Source organism: Acomys minous (assembly GCF_964271855.1).
Source record: "Acomys minous genome assembly, chromosome: 16".
In the NCBI taxonomy this organism is placed as follows: Eukaryota; Metazoa; Chordata; class Mammalia; order Rodentia; family Muridae; genus Acomys; species Acomys minous.
Genome location: NC_140498.1, coordinates 40,808,684 through 40,830,012, shown reverse-complemented (window position 1 = coordinate 40,830,012; position 21,329 = coordinate 40,808,684). Strand labels below are relative to the sequence as shown.

At 49.1% G+C, this 21,329-nt stretch overlaps 2 protein-coding genes across 6 annotated transcripts in view; both read left to right on the top strand.

Moving 5' to 3' along the window:
• Nucleotides 1–1,228, top strand: part of ABCA3 (ATP binding cassette subfamily A member 3) — a 60,013-nt gene extending 58,785 nt beyond the window's left edge. For all 3 annotated transcript variants that reach the window (XM_084764720.1, XM_084764718.1, XM_084764719.1), the window contains one exon: nt 388–1,228. In XM_084764720.1, the coding sequence (XP_084620846.1) occupies nt 388–519 (132 nt within the window). In that variant the 3' untranslated portion in view covers nt 520–1,228. The remainder of the gene's footprint in view (nt 1–387) is intronic.
• Nucleotides 1,229–9,976: 8,748 nt separating this feature from the next.
• Nucleotides 9,977–20,975, top strand: RNPS1 (RNA binding protein with serine rich domain 1). 3 transcript variants are annotated; one of them, XM_084764734.1, is made up of 8 exons: nt 9,977–10,108; nt 14,125–14,312; nt 14,543–14,698; nt 16,050–16,241; nt 17,454–17,556; nt 17,822–17,975; nt 19,414–19,555; nt 20,157–20,975. In XM_084764734.1, the coding sequence occupies exons 2-8, from the start codon at nt 14,242–14,244 to the stop codon at nt 20,254–20,256; spliced, it is 918 nt and encodes a 305-aa protein (XP_084620860.1). In that variant the 5' UTR covers nt 9,977–10,108; nt 14,125–14,241; the 3' UTR covers nt 20,257–20,975. The 3 variants fall into 3 exon arrangements, with proteins under 3 accessions (XP_084620860.1, XP_084620862.1, XP_084620861.1); XM_084764735.1 differs by lacking the exon at nt 9,977–10,108 and adding an exon at nt 10,121–10,464; XM_084764736.1 differs by lacking the exon at nt 14,125–14,312 and having other exon boundaries at nt 9,994–10,108.
• Nucleotides 20,976–21,329: the final 354 nt, after the last annotated feature.

The window sequence follows — 21,329 nt, the reverse complement described above, 5'->3', positions numbered from 1 at the left end:
CTGGGACTCCTTCTGTAGTGATGCCGGGTTCTTTTCAGGCTAGAATGACATTCTAACTCCCCTCTGCCACCCACCCTCATATCAGCTGGGTTTGAGTTTTTATATGTAAAATACTGGAGGTGGGAGAAGAAGAATGTTTGGGGAAAGGACAAAGATGGGACACGGTTTGCTCAAGGTCATGCTTTGAGGTGAAAGCAAAGCCTCGCCTTCTGCCCTGCTGCCCCTGTACAGCCAGCGTCCGCTCCCCAGGGGCACGGCTGAGCCCTCGGGAGTGGCTTCTCCCAGCGCCCTAGGACACACAACAGTGAGCAGTGGCAGAGGGGGCTCCAGAGGCCCCACTCACTGAGTCCTGGCCTCTCTTACCAATAGCTTTTCTGTTTCAAAAAGGTTTTCGGTATCCTGGAGAAGGCCAAGGGGAAGTATGGAGTGGACGATTACTCTGTGAGCCAGATCTCGCTGGAGCAAGTCTTTCTGAGCTTCGCCCACCTGCAGCCCCCCGCCACTGAGGACGGGCGATGAGGAGCAGGCGTGGAAGGGGAGTCGGTGCCCAGCCGTCCGTCCTCTCCCTCCCAGTTTCTCTTTTCTTTAATTTTTAATCACTCTTTTCTATGATGGACATGAAACAAAAACCAAGGTGATATGCACAAAATGGACCGAGGGTGTCTGTCAGTGCTGCAGGCAGGAATCCGCATGCAGATCTCCACAGTGCACACAGACAGGCCGTGGTCGTTGCGTGGAGAACTGTCCCATGTGGTACTGCAGCTTACCTGGGGGGTTGAACTTCTTTCCAGTGCTTATCCAGAGAGCCCCCAGGGACCTGTCCTTGTTTACATATGACACTAAGTTCCCCTAGAGAGGAAAAAGAAAGCCAGCACGGTTGAGCAGCAGCCAAGGACTTCCAGGCTGCCCTGAATGAACAGGAAAAATTGCAAATAACTCCATGAAGGGAAGATATCGGCTGTGACTAGGTGCTGAGGCCTAGTTCCTTCGTCAGGGATGGGCGCTGCACTAAGCTGAGCCGCTCATGAGCCAGCTGTCGTCCCACAGAGCATCTGCAGCACAAGAGAGATGTGGCCAGACATGAAGCACAGTCCTCTGTCCCCGCTCTGTGCCTTCTTAGTAAGTGGCCGTGGGACAGTTGGGGACCATCACATGGCTGAGCAGTGTCGTCTCCTGAGGCTACACTTAAGCATATTGTGACTCTATAGAAAATAAAGGCTTAAGGGGACACGATGAGTTTTTGAGTCATACATACGAGATATGAGGAGGGGTCTTGGGACTAGATCACTACCCCACAATCCCTGATCCAAACGTGGCTCTCATACCAAGTTTCACGCAAGCGGGACTTGGCTTTTCATAACAGAGAGGAAGCTTGAAGGATCCACTGCCATGAGGTTAAGGATGAGTCATGCAGTAGTTACTTTCCTTGTGGTCAAATATGTGTCAAAAGAGCTCACGGTTCTGGGAGCATGGCATGGCTAGACCGCATCTGCAGGCAGGAGTGCCAGTGCTGTCACTTTGCTTCCTTCTTTTCAGTCCAGGACCCTAGGCCATGGAATGTCACCACCCACATTTCTAGCAGCTTGGTCTGCCAAGGAGTGGACAGGCAGTGGGGCTGGAAGAGAAAGGTATATCGCAGGTGACATCACTCTGCTCACCCCAGCACAGGCTAGAGACTCCTTCACATGCCCAAGCGTTTGTTCCTGTGGTGAGTCCAAGTCCCATCACCTTGGTAATCATCAGCCATCATAATATCCAAAGGCAAATGAGAAGTGGGTCCCCTGTACACCCAAGACAACAGTACGAGCTGGTGCAAGACGCCTCTGCTTCCAACATTGCCCATGGGCACAAATTTCCAAAGTTTCTTCCAACACGAGTGCCATGTTTATGAGCTGTTGCTTCTTACGGTTTTCTAAAGCACTACATCAACATTTCTACATAAGAAACCCTGCCTCAAAAAAAAATTCCATATTTCACATCCTTCTAGAATCAGCTAGTTTCAGAAAAACTTTTCAGAAGTCATGGCCACAGGAAGGTGAGGAACCGCTGTGGAGCTGAATGGCCATCTCTTTGGTACCCAGAAAAAGATTGAGGGACACAGGCAATAGGGAGCTACGGGGTCGATCACTCTTGGTGGCCTCAGACAAAAGCTACTTAAAGGAGAAGCTTCATTTCAGTCCACATTTGCAGGTTATGACCCTTCAAGTCGAAGTCACAGCAGCTTGAAGGAGTTGGTCACAGTGTATCTGCAGTCAAGAAGTCAAAGTAGAGAGCAGCCACTGCTTGTGCTTAGCACACCTTTCTCATCTTTCTTAACTTTAGTTCAGGACCCAACCTTAGGGAATGGTGTCACCCTCAGTGGAGGGCAGGCCTTCCCACTTCAGTCAGTCTGGTTGAGGTAATCCTCCACAGATATGCCCAGAGGCCCATCTCCTAGGGGTGTCTAAATCTTATCAAACTGACAATTGAGATTAAGCATGATGTCATCTCTTTGAGAGAGTTTTGGGTTTTTGTTTTATTTTTTCTCTTTTTTTTGGGGGGGGGGGCTTCGAGACAGGGTTTCTCTATGTAGCCCTAGCTGTCCTGGAGCTCGCTCTGTAGAACAGACTGGCGTTAAATTCTCAGAGATTTGCCTTGGTGGTGGGTGCACACCTTTAATCCCAGCACTCAGGAGGCAGAGACAAGTGGATCTTAGTGAATTCAAGGCCAGCTTGGTCTACAAAGAGAGTTCAGGACAGCCTTGGGAAAACAAACCAGATATGTTTGCCTTTGCTTCCTGAGTGCTGGGATTGTGTTATGATTGAAGGTACATGTGAGCCACCATCACCTGGCCCTTGATTTATGTTTTGTTTTTGTTTTGTTTTTTGACAGAGGATCTGTTACGTTGCTCTGGCTGTCGTGGCACTCATTCTGTAAACCAGGCTGTTGGCATTTTTAAAACGTTCCAGGCAGTGGTACACTTGTAATCCCAGCACTCAGGAGGCAGAGGCAGGTGGATCACTGAGTTTGAGGCCATCCTGGTCTACAAAGTGAGTACAGGACAGCCAGTTCTACACAGAGAAACCCTGTCTCAAAAAAACCAAAAAATAAAAATGAAAAATAGATTTGTGTATGTATATGAATGCGCACACATACACCATAGCACATGTGTGGAAATCAGGGGTCAACTTGTAGAAGTCTGTTCAGTTCTTCCACTATGTGGCTGTTACAAGTTCAGGAATATCACACTGAACACCAGACTCAGATTGATGAACGCTGAACAAATACTGACTGGTCAGGGCCACATATACTTTTGGGAACCAGACTGTGATGCCAATCCTTTTCTTTCTTTTTTAAAGACTTATTTCTGCTGATATGTGTGCCTGCACTCCAGAAGAGGGCACCAGATTACAGATGGTTGTGAGCCACCATATGGTTGCTGGGAATTGAACTCAGGACCTTTGGAAGAACAGACAGTGCTCTTATCCTCTGAGCCATCTCTCCAGACCAACCCTGTTTCTTTCTTTCTTTCTTTCTTTCTTTCTTTCTTTTTTTGTCTTTTGTTTTTTGAGACAGGGTTTCTCTGTGTAGCCCTAGCTGTTCTAGACTCACTTTGTAGACCAGGCTGGCCTGGAACTCACAGTGATCCACCAGCCTCTGCCTCCTGAGTGCTAGAATTAAAGTGTGCGCCACCACCGCCCAGCTGCCTGTCGGTTTCTAAGGCAGGCCTTTTATAAGAAAAACCATAACCAGGTGGGAAGCAAGGGGAAAGGCAGCATTTCATCATTTTGATTAGTTAAGTAGGCTTTACAGCAGTGCCACCTCACTGGCTCTTCATTGTGACTTCTTTTTTGGGGGGTAGTCTTTTGAGGAAGAGGGTCCCGCCTAAGATACACACTGCAGTCTTGGCGATTGGAGGTCTTCCTCTCATTGGGGTCAGTCAAAACTGGTGACTGTTTTTCTCTCATTTGGGGTCAGTTGGTGACTGATGTTTCTTTCTCGTGCTCTATACCTTGATTCAAAAACCTTTGAGATTTGTAGACTACAAGAGGCAACCAGTAAAGACAGTTGATGACAAGCAAGAGGGGAGGGAGATAGGGTTTCCTCTCTGGCCACTTTTTTTTTTTTTTTTTTTAAATACATATTATGCTTGCGTGTGTGCCTGCCCGCCAGAAGAGGGCACCAGATTTCATTAGTAGATGGTTGTGAGCCACCATGCGGTTGCTGGGAATTGAACTCAGGGCCTTTGGAGGAACAGACAGTGCTCCTAACCCCTGAGCCATCTCTCCAGCCCCTTCTCTGGCCACTTTCCCCTCCTCCCCCTGCAGTCTGGGCTATGAGAAGCTGCTTCTAACTAAAAGCCTCACAGGTTTGAATGAAGCCCTTTGATCTAGGGCCTCCTGCAGACATCTCCCTGAATTAAAGTGTGCCTGTTCATCTCAGGGAGCCCCGAGTCTGTTAACTTACTTGTGAATCTACGGAGGAATAAGAAATAAGAGAGCTGGGCGTGGTGGCGCACACCTTTAATCCCAGCACTCGAGAGGCAGAGGCAGGTGGATCACTGTGAGTTCGAGGCCAGCCTGGTCTACAAAGTGAGTCCAGGATAGCCAGAGCTACATAGAGAAACCCTGTCTCAGGGAAAAGAAAAAAAGAAGAGAAAGACAGAAAATAGATCACTCAAGCCAGTTGGGGAGGTTTTAATCCCAGCACTCCGGAGGCAGAGACAGGTGGATCTCTGTGAGTTTGAGGCCAGCCTGGTCTACACAGTGAGTCCAGGACAGCCAAGGCTACACAGAGAAACCCTGTCTCAAAAAACTAAAAGAAAATAGATCAGGGCAGGACTGTTCTAGAAACACAGAGGAAGCTGGCTCACTCGCTCTGTACTTTATTCTTGGCTCATGCTTAACTAGGTTGGCTTGCTTGTTTGTTTTTCTGAAACAGGGTTTCTCTGTGTAGCCACCTTCCGCTGCCTCCCTGAATGCTGGGATTACAGGCGTGAGGCACCTTGCCCAGCTTCTTAGCTAGATTTTTTTTCCCCGGTTTTTCGAGACAAGGTTTCTCTGTGTAGCTTTGGCTGTCCTAGACTTACTTTGTATACCAGACTGGCCTCGAACTCACAGCAATCCACCTGCCTCTACCTCCCAAGTGCTGGAATGACTGGGCCCTCCTAGATCAATAATTAAGACAATCCCTTACAGACATGCCCACAGATCGACTTGATCTAGGCAGTAACTCAGTAACGGCTTCTCAGATGACCCTAGGCTGTGTCGAGTTAACTGCACAGCTATGTAAAGAAGCCCAGGGCCCTGTTCCAGGATCAAGAATGACAGATACATACACAGCCACAGGCTGAACCCAGAACTTTAGATGTCTAGAAGAGCCAAAGGCTACACCCAAGAACAAAACCTGGGTGACAGCAGCCCAGTTAAAAAATAAAAATAAAGCCAGGCGGTGGTCGCACACGCCTTTAATCCCAGCACTTGGGATTCAGAGGCAGGCAGATTGCTGTGAGTTCGAGGCCAGCCTGGTCTACAAAGTTAGTCCAGGATGGTCAAGGCTACACAGAGAAACCTTGTCCTGAAAAACCAAAAAATTAAACAACCCTAGGATGCAGGGCATGGTGGCTCACACCTTTAATCCCGGCACTCAGGAGGCAGAGGCAGGCAGATCTCTGTGAGTTCAAGGCCACCCTGATCTACAAAGCCAGTCCTGGACAGCTTGCATTACCCCACTGGGTTCTCAACATTGGAGTATCAACAGCAAAAGCAAGAACAGGCCCCAGGAACCCATCTCCTGTAGGCTCAATTTTCTTTTTTTTTTTAAAGATTTATTTATTTATTATTATGTGTACATGTTCTGCCTGCATGTATACCTGTAGGCCAGAAGAGGGCATCAGATCACATTACAGATGGTTGTGAACCACCATGTGGTTGCTGGGAATTGAACTCAGGACCTTTGGAAGAGCAGGCGGCACTCTTAACCACTGAGCCATCTCTCCAGCCCCAATTTTCTTAACAATTATATTTTATTACGAACTTATTAACCGAGAGAGTACCTCACTTATAACCTAACCTAAACAATAGGAAAAAAAGATTAATGAATACAATAACAAAACCGTAAGGACATCAGTTCCAAGGAACAATTGTCCTGGTGTAGTCAGCAGGATTTCTTCTCCTGGAACCTCAGCCGGAGCCCAGAGCCTGGAAGCCTTCCCTCGAGCGGTTTTCTCTAGAAGCTTCTCACAGTGGAGTGATGCGCAGCCAAAACTATCCCAAGTCTCCAAAGGCCCCGCCTCTGGTTGATGGCTCACATGTATACCTCCTCTCAGCATTTGTTCAAGCATGGTCAACAACCAATCTTCCCCACATGGTGGTTCGACTTCTAAGGGGTTAACATCACCTGCTCTCTCACAAGTCTCTTTCTCATCCCCCACTTGTGATCTAAACAACAAACGTGTTGCTCTCTCCTTCGATCTCCATTGACTTTTTTTGAGCTATGCAGTTCTGAGGAATAGCAAAAAGGGAGCCATGGACTTCTGCAACAGAAGTCTAGCCTGCCTTTCCATGTCCATTCCTTCCAGACCAGGTTGGCTCAAATGTCTTCAGGTGGCTGCTCTGCCTTGCTGCCTAGTTCTTCCAGGGGACCCAGGAGTCAAGGCTGTTTCCTCTGCTCCCAGGACCTGACCCAGCTCCCGTGGGTCCAAGAGCAAGTCATGTGGGGCAGCCACTGTGTTTCTTCCTTTCGTCCTATATGCCCAACAAAGTGGCTTGGCTGAAATACTCTGTCACTGCGTGCAGATCTTGTTGCTTAGGACATAAGAGAGTAGGGAAGCCCCAGTGTGAGCGAGACCATAGCCAAGCCCTCACTGCTTTTCTAGGTTTAAACAGAAAGGGCTGCCAGGTCTGATGACAGACAGCTGTGACCCCACCAAATGGAAAGCAGAGACAGGGTGATTCCTAGACGTTTTTGGTTTTGATTTTGTTTTTTTGAGACAAGGTTTCTCTGTGTAACAGCCCTGGCTGTCCTAGAACTCACTCTTAGACTAGGCTGGCTTTGAACCTTGAGAAGGGAAGAAAAGGAACTCAGAATACCAGCCAGGGCTCACATCACCCCTCGACTTCGGCCAGCTATTCACGTTTCTGCCAGAAAGTCTGAGCCAAGGATGCCCTGGGCCTCTGGAAATCCAGCTCAGTGGCCCTTAGCCACCTTGGCCTCAGTAGGTTAGCAACAGGCCAGGATAAGCAATGCTTGAACGGAACGGAAGGAAGGAAGGAAGGAAGGAAGGAAGGAAAGAAGGAAGGAAGGAAGGAAGGAAGGAAGGAAGAGCTGGAGAGATGGTTCAGAGGTTAAGAGCACCAACTGCTCTTCCAGAGGTCCTGAGTTCAATTCCCAGCAGCCACAGGGTGGATCACAACCATCTATAATGAGATCTGATGCCCTCTTCTGGCCTGCAGGGGTACATTCAGGCAGAGCACATAACATAAATCTTAATTTAAAAAAAAGGCGGCGGGGGGGTCTGGAGAGATGGCTCAGTGGTTAAGAGCAGTGTCTGCTCTTCTAAAGGACCTGTGTTCAATTCCCAGCACCCACATGGCAGCTCACAACTGTCTGTAAATCCAGTTCCTAGGCATATGATACCAGTGCACATAAAATAAAATTAAATAAAGGCTATTTAAAAAAAAAAAAGGAACAAAGGAAGGAAAGGGTCCAAAACAGTAAAAACCAGGATGCTCAGCCTTCAGTGCTCAACAGCCGATAGTACTCTTGATTATAAAAGTCCATAATATTTATAAACAAATTTTATGGAAGCATCTGAGCAAAGCATGCTTTTAGATTTAATATAAAATGTGTTAAAGCTTTTATGCATGCCAAATTCACGTACTTTAAACATTAGGGGAAGGCACGGGAGAGGCTGTTAGCCCAACTTGTTCTGCCCTCCCTTACCATGGTGGGGGTGACTAGGTTTCTAGGGTGTCAGTGTTGCTCTGGACACAAAGCTCTGGGTTGGAGGCCTCCAAAAGCCACACACACACCCTTTTTAAGACAGGGCTTCTCTGTGTAGCCTTGGCTATCCTGGATTAGCTTTGTAGACCAGGCTGGCCTGGAACTCAAAGCAATCCACCTGCATCTGCCTCTCAAGTGCTGGGATTAAAGGCGTGCACCACCACATCCAGCCAAAAGCCTCTCAAGTCACAGACTCCATGAAATTTCAGACACCTGTATGTGCTGCCTGCTGACCATCGCCACCCCATGGTAAAGCCTCACGGGCCCTTTCTCTATAAGAACAGCCTGAAGGCCCTGGGTTGGTTAATCTTGGTTGTCAATTCGACTGAATTTCAGATTAACCAAGAGGTGGGCTCTGGGCACACCTGTAAAGGATTGTTAAGTGGGAAGATCACCCTAAAATGTAAACGGAGTTTCTCTGTGGCTCCCCAGGAGGTCCAAAGTTTGCCTGATTGTTTCTCTCTGGCAAGCTCAGCTACCTTTTTGTTGCCATCTTTCACTGACATCAGAACTCACCTTCTTTATTCTTCCAACTTGTGGTGAAGAGCAAGAATCCCTTTCAGCCTAGATTATGGGGGCGCACGCCTTTCATCTGAGCACTCTGGGGACAGAGGCAGGCGCATCACTGTGAGTTCGAGGCCAGCCTGGTCTACAGAGTGAGTTTCAGGATAGCCAGGGTGACACAGAGAAATCCTGTCTTGAAAAAAAAAAAAACAAGCTAGGTATGGTGGTGCACACCTTTAATCCCAGCGCTCGGAAGGCAGAGGCAGATTGCTGTGAGTTCGAGGCCAGCCTGGTCTACAACCAGGACAGCCAAGGCTACACAGAGAAACCCTGTCTCGAAAAACCAAACCAAACCAAACCAAAAAAAAAAAAAAAAAAAAAAAAAAAGGAAAGAAAGCTATTGGTTCTTAATATCAATGACCTACACTGAATCATGTAAGTCAACATGATAAATTTACTTTAATTCTATCAGTTCTGTTCATCTAGAGGTCAGCTAATACATCCACACACCACTCAGGTCAGACCACAGCAGATGTGACAGCAAAGCAGGAAAACCAGCTTATACTAAATATCCCACATGTCAAATAAGGTACCACACCAGGCTGTCGCGATCTGCCAACTCCAGAATCAGGCTCCTCTTCCTGGCTGGCCTGTGTCCAGCTCCTTGGACCCTAGCTCCTTACTCCGAGGTCACCAAGCTGCACGCTACCTTCTTTCCTGTCTTACGCTACAATGTGTAATCCAAACCTAAGTCACCTTCGTTCCTTCCTCCTAAAGCTCACCCTAAGATCTGCTCCTCTTTTCTTGCTGCCTGCCTCAAACCTGTTGAGATAACTGCGGGGGGGGGGGGGGGACTGCAGAGCTGGGAGGCGGGGACATCATGGCGGGCGCTACTCTGCAGCCTTGGGCAAAGATCAGGACCTCTGTGCCCTTGCAGTGAAGGTCCTGACAGTTACCCTCGTCCAGACTGGCGTCCCTTTTCTCCTCCAGGCTAGCATGAAAGCCTTTTGCTGATCCCTCTGCCACAACCATCCTTTTCAGAAATGTCACCTTGTCTTCAACATTTCCTCAACCTCCTTCCTTTTCGTTCTGCCCTCACTGGCCTCCTCCCTCCGTACCTAGTCGGCCGAATCCCACCAGGCGCAGAGACCGCGTCCACACGATCTACGCTACCAGAGAGCTTTGACAGCACGAACCCACTATCTGAACCAGCCTGTCCCTATAAAATAACGCGGCTTCGCTGGGACCCTAGGGGCAACAGAGGCAGTAGGAGCAGCTCCATCCGCACAGATGCGAGGCGCCAAAGGGCGCATCCTGCGACGCGCAAAGCGAGTCCCCGCAAGCTTTGATGAGCCTCCACTCTGGGTGGGAGGGGAAAAAACAAAAACAAAAAACAAAAAACTAAACGCTGCGGCGCTTCTCCTACAAACTGTCGCTGTCCTTTAATTCCCCACCGCTCGCGCACATTGGTTGAGAGGTTTGACGTCATCGCCGCGCGACGACCGCAGCGCCTTCCCGCTTCTTAAGTCTGACGACAAGAGCCGCGCCGGCGCCGGGGTCTGAGGAGAGCGGGAGGAGGAGGCGGCGGCGGAGGCGGAGGCGGCGGCGGCCTCGGGAAGATGTAAGTTGGGGACGGAATCCGGCCGCATCCGACCTTCGGGGACCTCCTGGCCGGCTCGGCGGGGCGCATCGTCCCGCGGCCCGGCTGCGTGGCGGAGGCCTGCCGCCTGCTGGGCGCGGAGCCCGAAGAGAAAAGCGAGCGGGTCAGGGCGGGCGGGCGGGCGGAGTGGGAGGCGTCGAGGCCGCGGCCCGGAAGTGGTCGAGGCGGTCGCGGCCGGAAGGGCGACCCCGCGTCGTTGGCTCGCTCGGCGGCGACCCCCGTTTAGCCTGCGGGGACTCCAGCAGCAGCCGGGGAGCGCCGCCCGTTTCCTTGTCCGGGCTGGAGGCAGGCTCGCCACGCCGGGCCCCACCGGAGTAGTGAGTGGAGAGGGCGGGAGGGAGGGAGGGCGGGCGAGGTCGGTGCGCGTGTCCGGCGCGGAGCCCCCAGCAGGTTGAGAGCCGCCCTGAAAGGCTGGCTTCCTTTGTAGATCTCTCTCCACGAGTGTTCGCCGAGCTCCCGTGTGCGGCTCTCAGCGCTGGGCCTTGGCGATCCGGCCCGGCGTGCACCGAGGACGGTTAGCAAGCCCAGAGGGGGACGTGGCGGAGGCTTCCTTTCCTGTACCCTGGCTTATTCCGTAGGCTGCGTGTCTCACACCTGCCTTTTCTTTTCTTTTCTCTTCTTTTTTTTTTTTTAATGTGGAGAGCGCTTTGAAGGTTGCTGCACCGCCCTCTGCTCGAGATGTAACTAACTGTTTTCTCCTCCCTCTCTGGCTGTTGGACGCACACCTTTCCGGAGCATGGGGAGAGGTGACCGTGTGGCCCTGAGCTGTTGCCTGAACTTGGGTGAACAGAGAACCTCACCTCTGCTTTCTAGCACTCGACCACACCCAGCAAAGTGTTCCCCTTCTCTGTGGTTTAAAATGTGTAGGCTGCTTAGAAATAACAGGTTCTGCTTGTTTCGTGAAGTACGTTCTGGACGGGTTGGGTTGGGGGTGTGCGGAGGGGGGGGGGGGGAGAGGGTGTTAGTCTCTCCTCTGCCCCTGGTAGCTGTGGAGCCCTTGGATAACAACCCAAACCAAAATCTTAAAATAGTACAGGCCCAATTTAAATGACTTAATACAGAAAACCCACCAAAATTTTTTTTATATTGGTTATGTTAGAGGGGCAGTTATTCTCCCCCCTCCCCCAGACAGGGCTTCTCTGTGTAGCCTTGGCCATCATAGACTCATTTTGTAGACCAGGCTGGCCTCGAACTCACAGAGACCCACCTGCCTCTGCCTCCTGAGTGCTGGCATTAAAGGCGTGCGCCACCATTCCCGGCCCAGCTATCTTATTAAAAACTAACTTTGGGACCCACTGCCTTAATCTCAGCACTTGGGTACTAGGTCTCTGAGTTTGAGGCCAGCCTGGTCAAGCCAGGACCCTGTCTCAAGGAAAAACAAAACAAAAAACCCTTCATTTTGGACTGTCAGTATATGTTAGTGGTAGAGTCCTTGTTGAGTGCACCAGGTTCAGGGTTTCTCTGTGTAGCCTTGAGTGTACTGGAACTAGCTGTGTAAACCAGGCTGGCCTTTAATTCGGACAGTCTCCTGCCTCTGCCTCTGGAGTGCTAGGATTACAGGCATGTATCACCACTGTTTCATTCCTCAGCACTACAAAAGGGGGGAAAGGCTTGGCTGATTTTTGTGATGTAGCTGCAGAGAAATTTGAATTAATGGCTCACGCTCTTACTGGACAGTGCTGCTCTAAGTGACCTCCCCTGAAAGTGAAGTGACCTGTTCTGGACTTTATTGAGCATTCAGAAGTCATGAATGAGGTAACAGTGAGTGTATGTATAGTTTCCTGATGTGAAGAAACAACCCTTTGGTATCATTTATCACTGAGCATTTAGCTAGGTGCCTTGTCAGATTTATAGATTGATTTAGCCTAAGGCCTTTGGGAACTATCAGGAAAGATGAGGTTCTAGCAATAGCTCAGTTGGTTGTGTGCCTTTGCCTGTAGTGCATGAAGCCCTGGTTTCTATCTCCGGCCCATGTATAAAGCCTATAAGCCCAGGTGCAGAGGCAGGAGAACAGGAGGCTCATCCTCCCTAACAGGGCTAGAGACCTGTCTTTAATAAAATGAGCCTTTGGGGGCTGGAGAGATATGGTCCAGCAATCAAGAGCACTGGCTGCTCTTCCAGAGGTCCTGGGTTCAATTCCCAGCAACCACATGGTGGCTCACAACCATCTGTAATGAGATGTGATGCCCTCTTCTGGCCTGCAGGTGTACATGCAGTCAGAGCACTGTATAGACAATAATTAATAAATAAATAAATCTTTAACAACAAAAAAAATAAAAATAAAATGCGCCTTTAATCCCTGCACTCAGGCAGAGGCCAGGACTCTGCTCTAGGACAGCCGGGCTGTATAATGAGAGAGATCCTGCCTCAAAAGCAAACAATCAGGAGTGAATGCTGTGACTAAGATGACAGTAGTGAGGCCCGCCTGCTTACTCCAGCCCATGAGGTACTGGTGTTCCCTAGTGCCTATGTTTAAGGGAACAAGAGCTTGAAAAGATTATATAACCCTGGAAAGGATCTGTATAGGTCGTCATTTGCCACCTTCATTTAACAGAAGATGGGGCTTGTCTCTGGGGCTGGAACAGCTATTCAGCAGGGTTTAGATGTGCCCTGTCTCTGAAATCAGAATTCCAATGGTGTGTTCTTTCTCAGTTACAGTTAAGGAAGGGGAGAAAGAAGAGTTAAGATGTTTCCTGGGCCTTTGCTTGTATTTTGCTCCCTGAGACTAGGGCACAGGAAAAATTAGTGGTTTCTATTTGAGTTATTGTTACTGTTATTTAGCATATTGTTAAACCCTTAACAGCCTATAGGAGCTCACCTTTTTCAAAAGTTCCAAAGTGCAGAAAAAATTTAAACAGCTGTGCCTACCTTACTTCTGACTAGATCCAACAAATCACATTTGTCCTCTCTTTGCTTTTTAATTTACCTAACAGCCTTACTTGCCTTCTCCCCCTGCCCCCCCCCTCAAGACAGGGTTTCTTTGTGTGGCTTTGGCTGCCCTGGAACTAGCTCTGTGTCCACTTCCCTCTGCCTCCTGAGGGCTGGGGTGAAAGCTGTGCACTACATCTGGCTTTAGCCCTCCCCCACCCCACCCCCACTTTTTTTGTTGTTGTTTTTTGGGACAGGGTTTCTCTGTGGCCTTGGCTGTCCTGGACTCACTTTGTAGACCAGGCTGGCCTCAAATTCATAGTGATCCGCCTGCCTCTGCCTCCTGAGTGCTGGGATTAAAGGCGTGCGCCACCACTGTCCAGCTTAGGGCTCATTTAATGTGCTTTGATGGTTTGTCCATTTGTGTTGAGTGATGTTTTGGTGCTTGTTACTCTCAAAATGATATCTGGTTATCACTTAGTATATCCCCAAAGAAAATTGTGGCAGTAAGAGCCTGTCAGTCTATATACAAATTGATTTTGTTGTTTGGAAAGCCATCTAACAGGTGGTTCATCATCAGACTTACTAATGAGCTCCAGTGTGGTTCAGGCTCTGAAAGAACACTGACAGGTACAGTCCCCACTCCATCTCATGAGGGAGAACATGACCCTTAATACTCCTGTACCTGAGACATGTAACGTTTTATACTGCTTTTTCTAATTAAAGGGAGGGGGGCTGGAGAGATGGCTCATCAGGTAAGAACTCTTCCTGAAAGCCTGAGTTCAGCAACCACATGGTGGCTCATAACCATCTAGACTAGAATCTGATGCCCTCTTCTGGTCTGCTGGCATATATGCAGATAGAGAGCATTTATACATAAGTAAATAAAATCTGCGGAAAACCAAGACAAACTAACGGGGCCTCCTGTGGGGGTGGAAAAGCCTCCATGAAGAAATGAAGGATGTCCCCCGAGTGTGCAGGCTGTGTGGACACTTGCTGGTTGCTGTGCCCCTTTGCTCCCTTCTTGTGTGCTCAGCTTTTTGTCGCAAAATAGATTTGATGTTTGACAATTCGTTTACTCTATTTAAATCCTTTTATCTTGTTACTAGGCTGCTCTTTGGCGTAAATTGCAATCGATTAGGGATCGTTTCTCAGTCTCAAGTTAGAAGTGAGAGTTCAGATAAGTGAGGCCGACATTGCTGCTTTGAACACCTCAGAAGGGGAGAATGGATTTATCAGGAGTGAAAAAGAAGAGCTTGCTAGGAGTCAAAGAAAATAATAAAAAGTCCAGCACTAGGTAATCCTCTATAAGATTTTTCTAGTGCTATTTTGGGGGTGCTTGCTGTTTAGGGACCCTCAAAGAGGGGAGATTTTTGTGTTCTACAGTGAGTGTCCTAATTCACAGATCATTTTGCTCTGTGATCAGTGGGGAGCGTAGTAATCCTTGTGGACCCCACTACTGGGTTGTGCTGTCTCAGGGTTTGGTCGGGAGAGCTTGCAACCTCAATATGCTTCCTCATCATGCAGGGCTCCTTCTCCTACCAAACGCAAGGACCGCTCTGACGAGAAGTCCAAGGACCGCTCTAAAGATAAAGGGGCCACTAAAGAGTCAAGTGAGAAGGATCGTGGCAGGGATAAGACTCGGAAGAGACGCAGTGCTTCAAGTGGAAGCAGCAGCACCAGGTGGGGCAGAGGGACCACTGCTGCGGCCGCGTCTTCCCTCACTGTGAAGCCCACTGAGGACACCTTTTCTGTCTTGGGGCGGGAGGGTGACACGTGTGTTATGGAGATCAGCCTTGGGTGTTAAATTCCTTCCCTTAGAGAAACACAGAGAAAATCTGCGCCTCCTGTGTCCCCCAGAGCTCACTCTAGGTAACCAGTGAGAGTTATTAGGCCTGTTCACAGTGCAGTGGGTGAGGTGCTGCAAGGAGTGGGGATAACGTCCCTGTGCTTGTGTAGATGGGTGGGGTCCCTCCACAATCCCCTGCTTCAAGCCTTGCCTGAGACCTGAGGCAACGTGCAGTTAGGGCAGAGTTGCATGCTTGAGATCTCTTGAACCTGCCCCTTCCTTCCAAGAGAGACAGCCCAGCTGAGGAGGAGAGTGGTGTGGCTGGAGGACAGCCCTGTGCACCAGGTGTCCTTCCCAAGCAGCTGCCCACCTTCTCTCTTGAGACAGGTTTCTTCAGTGCCTGAGCTTTGCCAGTTGACTTAGCTAGTTGGCCAAGGGAAGTCTACCCTTTCTTAAGACCCTAAGTTATGGCATTCTGGTTTTGAGTTTCATCTCATTATATATGATGTATGGTCTTGCTGTATAGTGTGTGTTGTTAATGGGTATGAACTATAATGTGATTCTAAGAAATGTGATGTTGGGGGGGGGTTGAATTGTTTCTCACTCAGTATTGAGAATGTACTCATTCTGAATTGACACCTGGTAGCTTAAGTCTGGCGTGCCCGCCTCCACCCATGTGTGCCTAGCTCCAACAGAAAGAGGCATTAGGTCCCCTGAAACTGGAATCGTAGGCAGTTGTGCGCTGCCATGTGGGGGCTGGACACCAAGCCTGGGTCCTCTGGAAGTGCTCTTACCCGCCAAGCATTTCCTCAGCCCCAAACGCTCGTTTTGGTAGTTGGAAGCTTGTCTGAGTCTGTCTGCAGCTCTGTTACAGGCTAGGTGGGTGGTCTGACTTTTGATAGACTCCTGCTTTTTCCCCGCTGGTAAAAAGTTAGCTGGGCAGTGGTGGTGCATGCCTGTAGTCCCATCACTCTGGGAGGCAGAGGCAGGCGGATCTCTGTGAGTTCAAGTCCAGCCTGGTCTACAAAACAAGTCCAGGACAGCCAAGGCTACACAGAGAAACCCTGTCTCGAAAATCAAAAACAAGTTAAGGGTTCTGTATAGGTGACAACAGCTTGTCTTTCCTGTCACCACACTGATGAAAGTAATGAGACTTCAAAAACCAGTCCTCTACTGGGCAGTCTTCTGTGTAGAAATGTGACCCTCTTGTTCATTGACTCTGTGACACCCCCACCTTGTCCTCAGGTCTCGGTCCAGCTCAACCTCCAGCTCGGGCTCCAGCACCAGCACAGGCTCAAGCAGTGGCTCCAGCTCGTCCTCTGCATCCAGCCGCTCAGGTAGCTCCAGCACGTCCCGAAGCTCGAGTTCCAGCAGCTCCTCGGGCTCCCCAAGCCCATCTCGGCGCAGGCATGACAACAGGCGGCGTTCTCGCTCCAAGTGAGTCCAGAGTGCCTAGCCTGCTCATTGCTGTAGTTGTTATAATAAAGTAGACCAGGGGCTGACAAGATGGCTCAGCAGGTAAAGCTAATGACAGCCTGAGTTCAATCCCAGGACCCACATGGTGGCATGTGATGACTCCTGCGGGCTGTCCTCTGACCTCCACATAAGCACTGTAGTGCACAAATACATAAATGTGGGGTTTTTAAAAAGTATATCAAAATGAAGTGTGGTGCATGCCTAAAATCCCAGCGCTCAGTGTTTGTAATTGGTTAGAAGTTTGAGGCCATGCTGGGCTGCATGTGAACTTTTCTCAAAAAGACAAATAAAAGAGGATGAGTGATCAAAGGAGTTAGAGGGTGGGGAGGGCGTCCTAGTCAGTAGGAGTGCTCGCTGCCAGCCTATCAACCAGGGTGCCCACCCTTGGGATACTGATGGTTGGGGCTGAGGGCAATTCCCGCAAGTCATCTTCTAACTCCATATGTGCTGCCCTGGTTCATGCCCACACAGAATAAAAGTAAAACACACACACATATTTGAAGAGGTCTTCGTTTGGTTTCTGTCTCAGGGATAATGTCTTTTAATTTGTTTGGTTTTTGAGACAGGGTTTCTCTGTTTAGCCTTCACTGTTTTGGACTCACTTTATAGACCAGGCTGGCCTCTAACTCACAGCGATCCACCTGCCTCTGCCTCCTTGAGTGCTGGGATTACAGGTGTGTGCCACCACCTGGCTAAGGATAGTGGGTTTTGTTTTTTTTTTTTTTTTTGGTTTTTGGTTTTGTTTTTTTAGATAATATAAGAGAATTAAAGGGGAAAATGGGAGGATCCAAGGGATGGGATAACAATTGAGATATAATATGAATAAATCAATAAAATATATTTTTAAAAAGAAGATGGTAGGATAACCTTGATTTAAAAAGGAGAGAATGGTAAACTCTTCTAGAAGCTGTTGAAGCCAAGGGCAAACCACACTGTTTGTTCCTGAGGCAGTCTCACTAGGCAGTGCAGGCTGGCTTAAACTTCTAGAATTCCTCCTGCCTAGGCCTCCTGGGTACTGGGATGTTAAGCATATGCCACCACACCCACTCAGCTGATATTTTTCCCTTTTTGGTGCTGGGGGCCAAAGCTGGGAACTTGGCATGAAATCCACCCCTTTGAGTGTATTGAAATTTTGAGAAATTGAAATTTTCTGGGCGATTTTTGCTTTCTCAGATCCAAGCCACCTAAAAGAGATGAAAAGGAGAGGAAAAGGCGGAGCCCTTCACCTAAACCCACCAAAGTGCACATTGGGAGGCTCACCAGGAATGTGACCAAGGTAAGAACCACATCCTTGGAGGTTGGGGTGTGTGGCCGGACAAGCTGGTGTCTGGCGGCAGCAGGTATACCTAGAATGTAGTCCGTGACTTCACTGGAGCCCTGCTTAATTGTGACGCTTATGTCCAGGAGACTTAGGCCCCAGTGGCCTACACTGTCAGGGGCAGCATGCTCTCACAGCACTGAAGATTTACTCAGCCCTCGTGAGTGCCCTTTGACCATTAAGTAATAGATGGGTAAACAGGGATGTGACCTTCTTTCTCTAGGATCATATCATGGAAATATTTTCTACTTACGGGAAAATTAAGATGATTGACATGCCTGTAGAGAGGATGCACCCTCATCTGTCCAAAGGCTACGCGTATGTGGAATTTGAGAATCCAGATGAAGCGGAGAAGGCGCTCAAGCACATGGATGGAGGTGGGTGATTGTGTCACCACCCTCAGCCCTGTCACCTCAGATCTGATTACTTGGGCCCTTGAAGTGGATTCCTACCCAGGTGCTTCTGCGTCTGACTGGAGCCCTTTGTAAATTCTAGTTCTTATCCAGTGGGGGCGTGTTTACCAAAAACATGTTTTATAAAGCATTTGCTATTCTTGAGAAGAAAAATCCAGTAAATATGAATATATTAGCATTTTAAGAAATTTTCAATCTGTTAAAAATCTGTGCATCAGATGTAGCTTTCCTTACAAAGAATGTATTTGGCTTCAACACAGGAATATTCTCTGTGGTCGTTTCTAAGTGTCCTTTTCTATTTGCTAACATTCTAGTGTTTTTAGGATTGCTTTTACTGATGATACATACACTGACTTCACACAATGAATCTCTCAAGACTGTTTTAATATTTACAGCATCATGGTTTTTGAAGCACAAGCACTTAGGAATAGTTTTTGGTGGCCAATTCCCACTTTGTCTTCGAATCAGCGTTTTAGGGAATGCAGAATTTGTGTCTAGCGCTAGAGTGTTCTGCAGCTGGGGCTGAGAACTGGCACTGCCCAGTATGGTCTGGCCCATCTGTTGAGGGGAACCTTAGAGTCCTCGGAAGTCTGTTAGGCTTTATAAATATCTTAACAGTTTTAGTTGGGGTTTTGTTTTGACTTTTTTTCTTTTTTCTTCTTCAGAGACAGGGTTTTTCTGTGTAGCCTTGGCTGTCCTAGACTCACTTTGTAGACCAGGCTGGCCTCAAACTGACAGAGCTGCCTGCCTCTGCCTCCTGGGTGCTGGAATTAAAGATGTGAGCCACCATGCCTAGCCTTGTTTTGTTTTTGAGAGAGGGTCTCCTTATGTACCCCTAGCTGGACTGGCCTGGACCTTGCTGTGTAGACCAGGCTGGCTGCAAATTCTTAGGGATCCATCTGTTCTGTCTCTGCTTCTCAGTGCTGGGGTTAAAGGTGTGGGCCACCATACCTGGCTGGTTTCATTTTAAGGCATTATATCACTATGTTGCCTAGGCTAATTAAGGGTGCTCTACCTGCCTCCACCTCCTGAATGCTGGGATTTCGGGCATGTGCCATCACACCAGCACGGGTGCAAGCATGTTAAGGGGTTTTTGGTTGGTTGGTTGGTTGGTTTTTGGAGACAAGGTTTCTCTGTATGGCCTTGGTTGATCTGGACTTGCTTTGTAGACCAGGCCACCTGCCTTTGCCTCCAGAGTGCTGGGATTAAAGGCGTGTGCCACCACGCCTGGCCCTCAGGGTTTTTTATTTGGTTTGTTTCTTGAGACAGGGTTTCTCTGTGTAATAGCTCTGGCTGTCCTGGAACTCCCTCTGTAGTCCAGGTTAAAGGTGTGCGCCACCACCTCCCAGCTTCCAAGTTTTTAATATTAGAGACTTTATGGTTTTGTCCCTTTTTCCTACAGGACAAATTGATGGCCAAGAGATCACTGCTACTGCTGTGTTGGCACCCTGGCCTCGGCCACCCCCTCGGCGATTCAGCCCACCCAGGAGAATGCTCCCGCCGCCCCCCATGTGGCGCAGGTCACCCCCGCGGATGAGGAGAAGGTGCGGTGATTTGGAATTGTCCTTACCCCATCTTGGTTCTTGGTATGGTTTGTAAACATGAATGGCGATGATGACTTTGGGGTGAATGTAGAAAGTAGGCCAGCATGTTCCACTTGGGAACTGTTCAGAGAAAGGACAGTCACAGTATGTTACTGATAGGCAGATGGGGCCCTGTGAAGGAACCACCTCTAGAGTCTGAGCTGGCATGCGTCCCAGGAGACCCTCTGCACTTGATCGTGAGGGAAGGGCCAGGCAGGGTGGCGCACACTTTTAATCCCAGCACTTGAGAGGCAGAGGCGGGTGGATTGCTGTGAGTTTGAGGCCAGCCTGGGCTATAAAGTGAGTCCAGACCAACCAAGGCCACACAGAAACAGCCAGGGTTGTTACACAAACCCTGTCTTAAAACCAAAGTAGGTAGGTAGGTAGGCAGAAAGAAAGAAAGAAAGTTACAGGGGGGCTTAGGAGAGGAGCTTTGGGGCCAGACATAGCAGAAGCAACAGTTTATAGGGTTGTAAACAAAAACAGGACTGTCTAGAAATGGCCAGTTGATCCCATAGCTGTGGGATTGTGCTCTTGGCTGACCTGGTTTCTCTTCCTGCAGGTCCCGCTCCCCGAGGCGCAGGTCCCCTGTGCGCAGGAGGTCTCGGTCTCCCGGCCGCCGCCGCCATAGGAGCCGCTCCAGTTCCAACTCCTCTCGATAAGCAGGGACATGGATGAGTACCTCTGTAACTTACGTTCCCCACCTCAGTTTTGTCCTTTAGCCAAATGAAGATCTGTAGGGAAGGATCCCTTACCAGGGTAGGCGATGAAGACAGCAGTTGCGATACTTCCTCTGCAGAGGGTTCTGGCTGCAGAGGTACTGTTGGTTCCAGACTGTGCCCATAGAGGTGCCCTGTAGTTTTCTGGCTAGAAAGTTCACTCCTTCCAGTTCTTGCAAGTCTGTTTGGTAGCAGAGCCAACTGGGACAAGCAAGCCTCCATACGGCAGCACACCGTTTTCCACAGATGACCTGGAACCAGTCAGACAGCTGCTCACACCCCCTTGCTGTTGCTGTGCCACATCTGCCGAAAGGACCAAGCTGCTGTGCTGAAGGCCTGACCGAGTCCCTGCTGATGCTCTTCAACTTGTAGGGTTAAAAGCCTTTGAAGGGGTCTTCATACACAGTTTCTGTTCTGTCCCCATGTCTCTGGTACTCTCTAAAATTGGCGAGCCAGTTCCACAGGGAACCTACCCCACCCCGTTGCCACCTGCCTTTCACGTTGCAGGTTAACCTTGGCAGTGTGCACATTGCCTTTTTGCTTTTATTGTACAGTCAGTACTATAAAGTTTTGAGTTTTATAACTTTGTAGCATTTCAGATAAGGTTGTGTTTGTACTTGTGTAGAGTGAAAGGACTGTGTTGAATAAATTTAGGATTAGAACGCAGAGTACTGGTTTCCCTGCCTCTTTCTTCCTAGTCCATAACACTCAAGATTTGGGGTGAGCACCCAACTAAGAACTCACTTTAGGTTTGAAAGCTGTCAGCCAGTGTTTGGGGTGAGATCAGTCCTGTAGTGGAGAAGCTGTTTCCGCCTGAGACTTCTGCTGCTGTGTTGGGAAGATACGGGGATACCTGGCTGACTGTGCTGGTTCTGAGCTGGTGGTGGTGGGGTCCAGTTTCCAGTTCCCTTCAGCACCACAGGAAAGGTCTTTGGCAAGAAGGGAGACTTGGAGAAATGGGAGAGTAAGACCAGCTGGATGGCAGGCGCCTGTATTCCAGGCCTCGTCTACAGAGT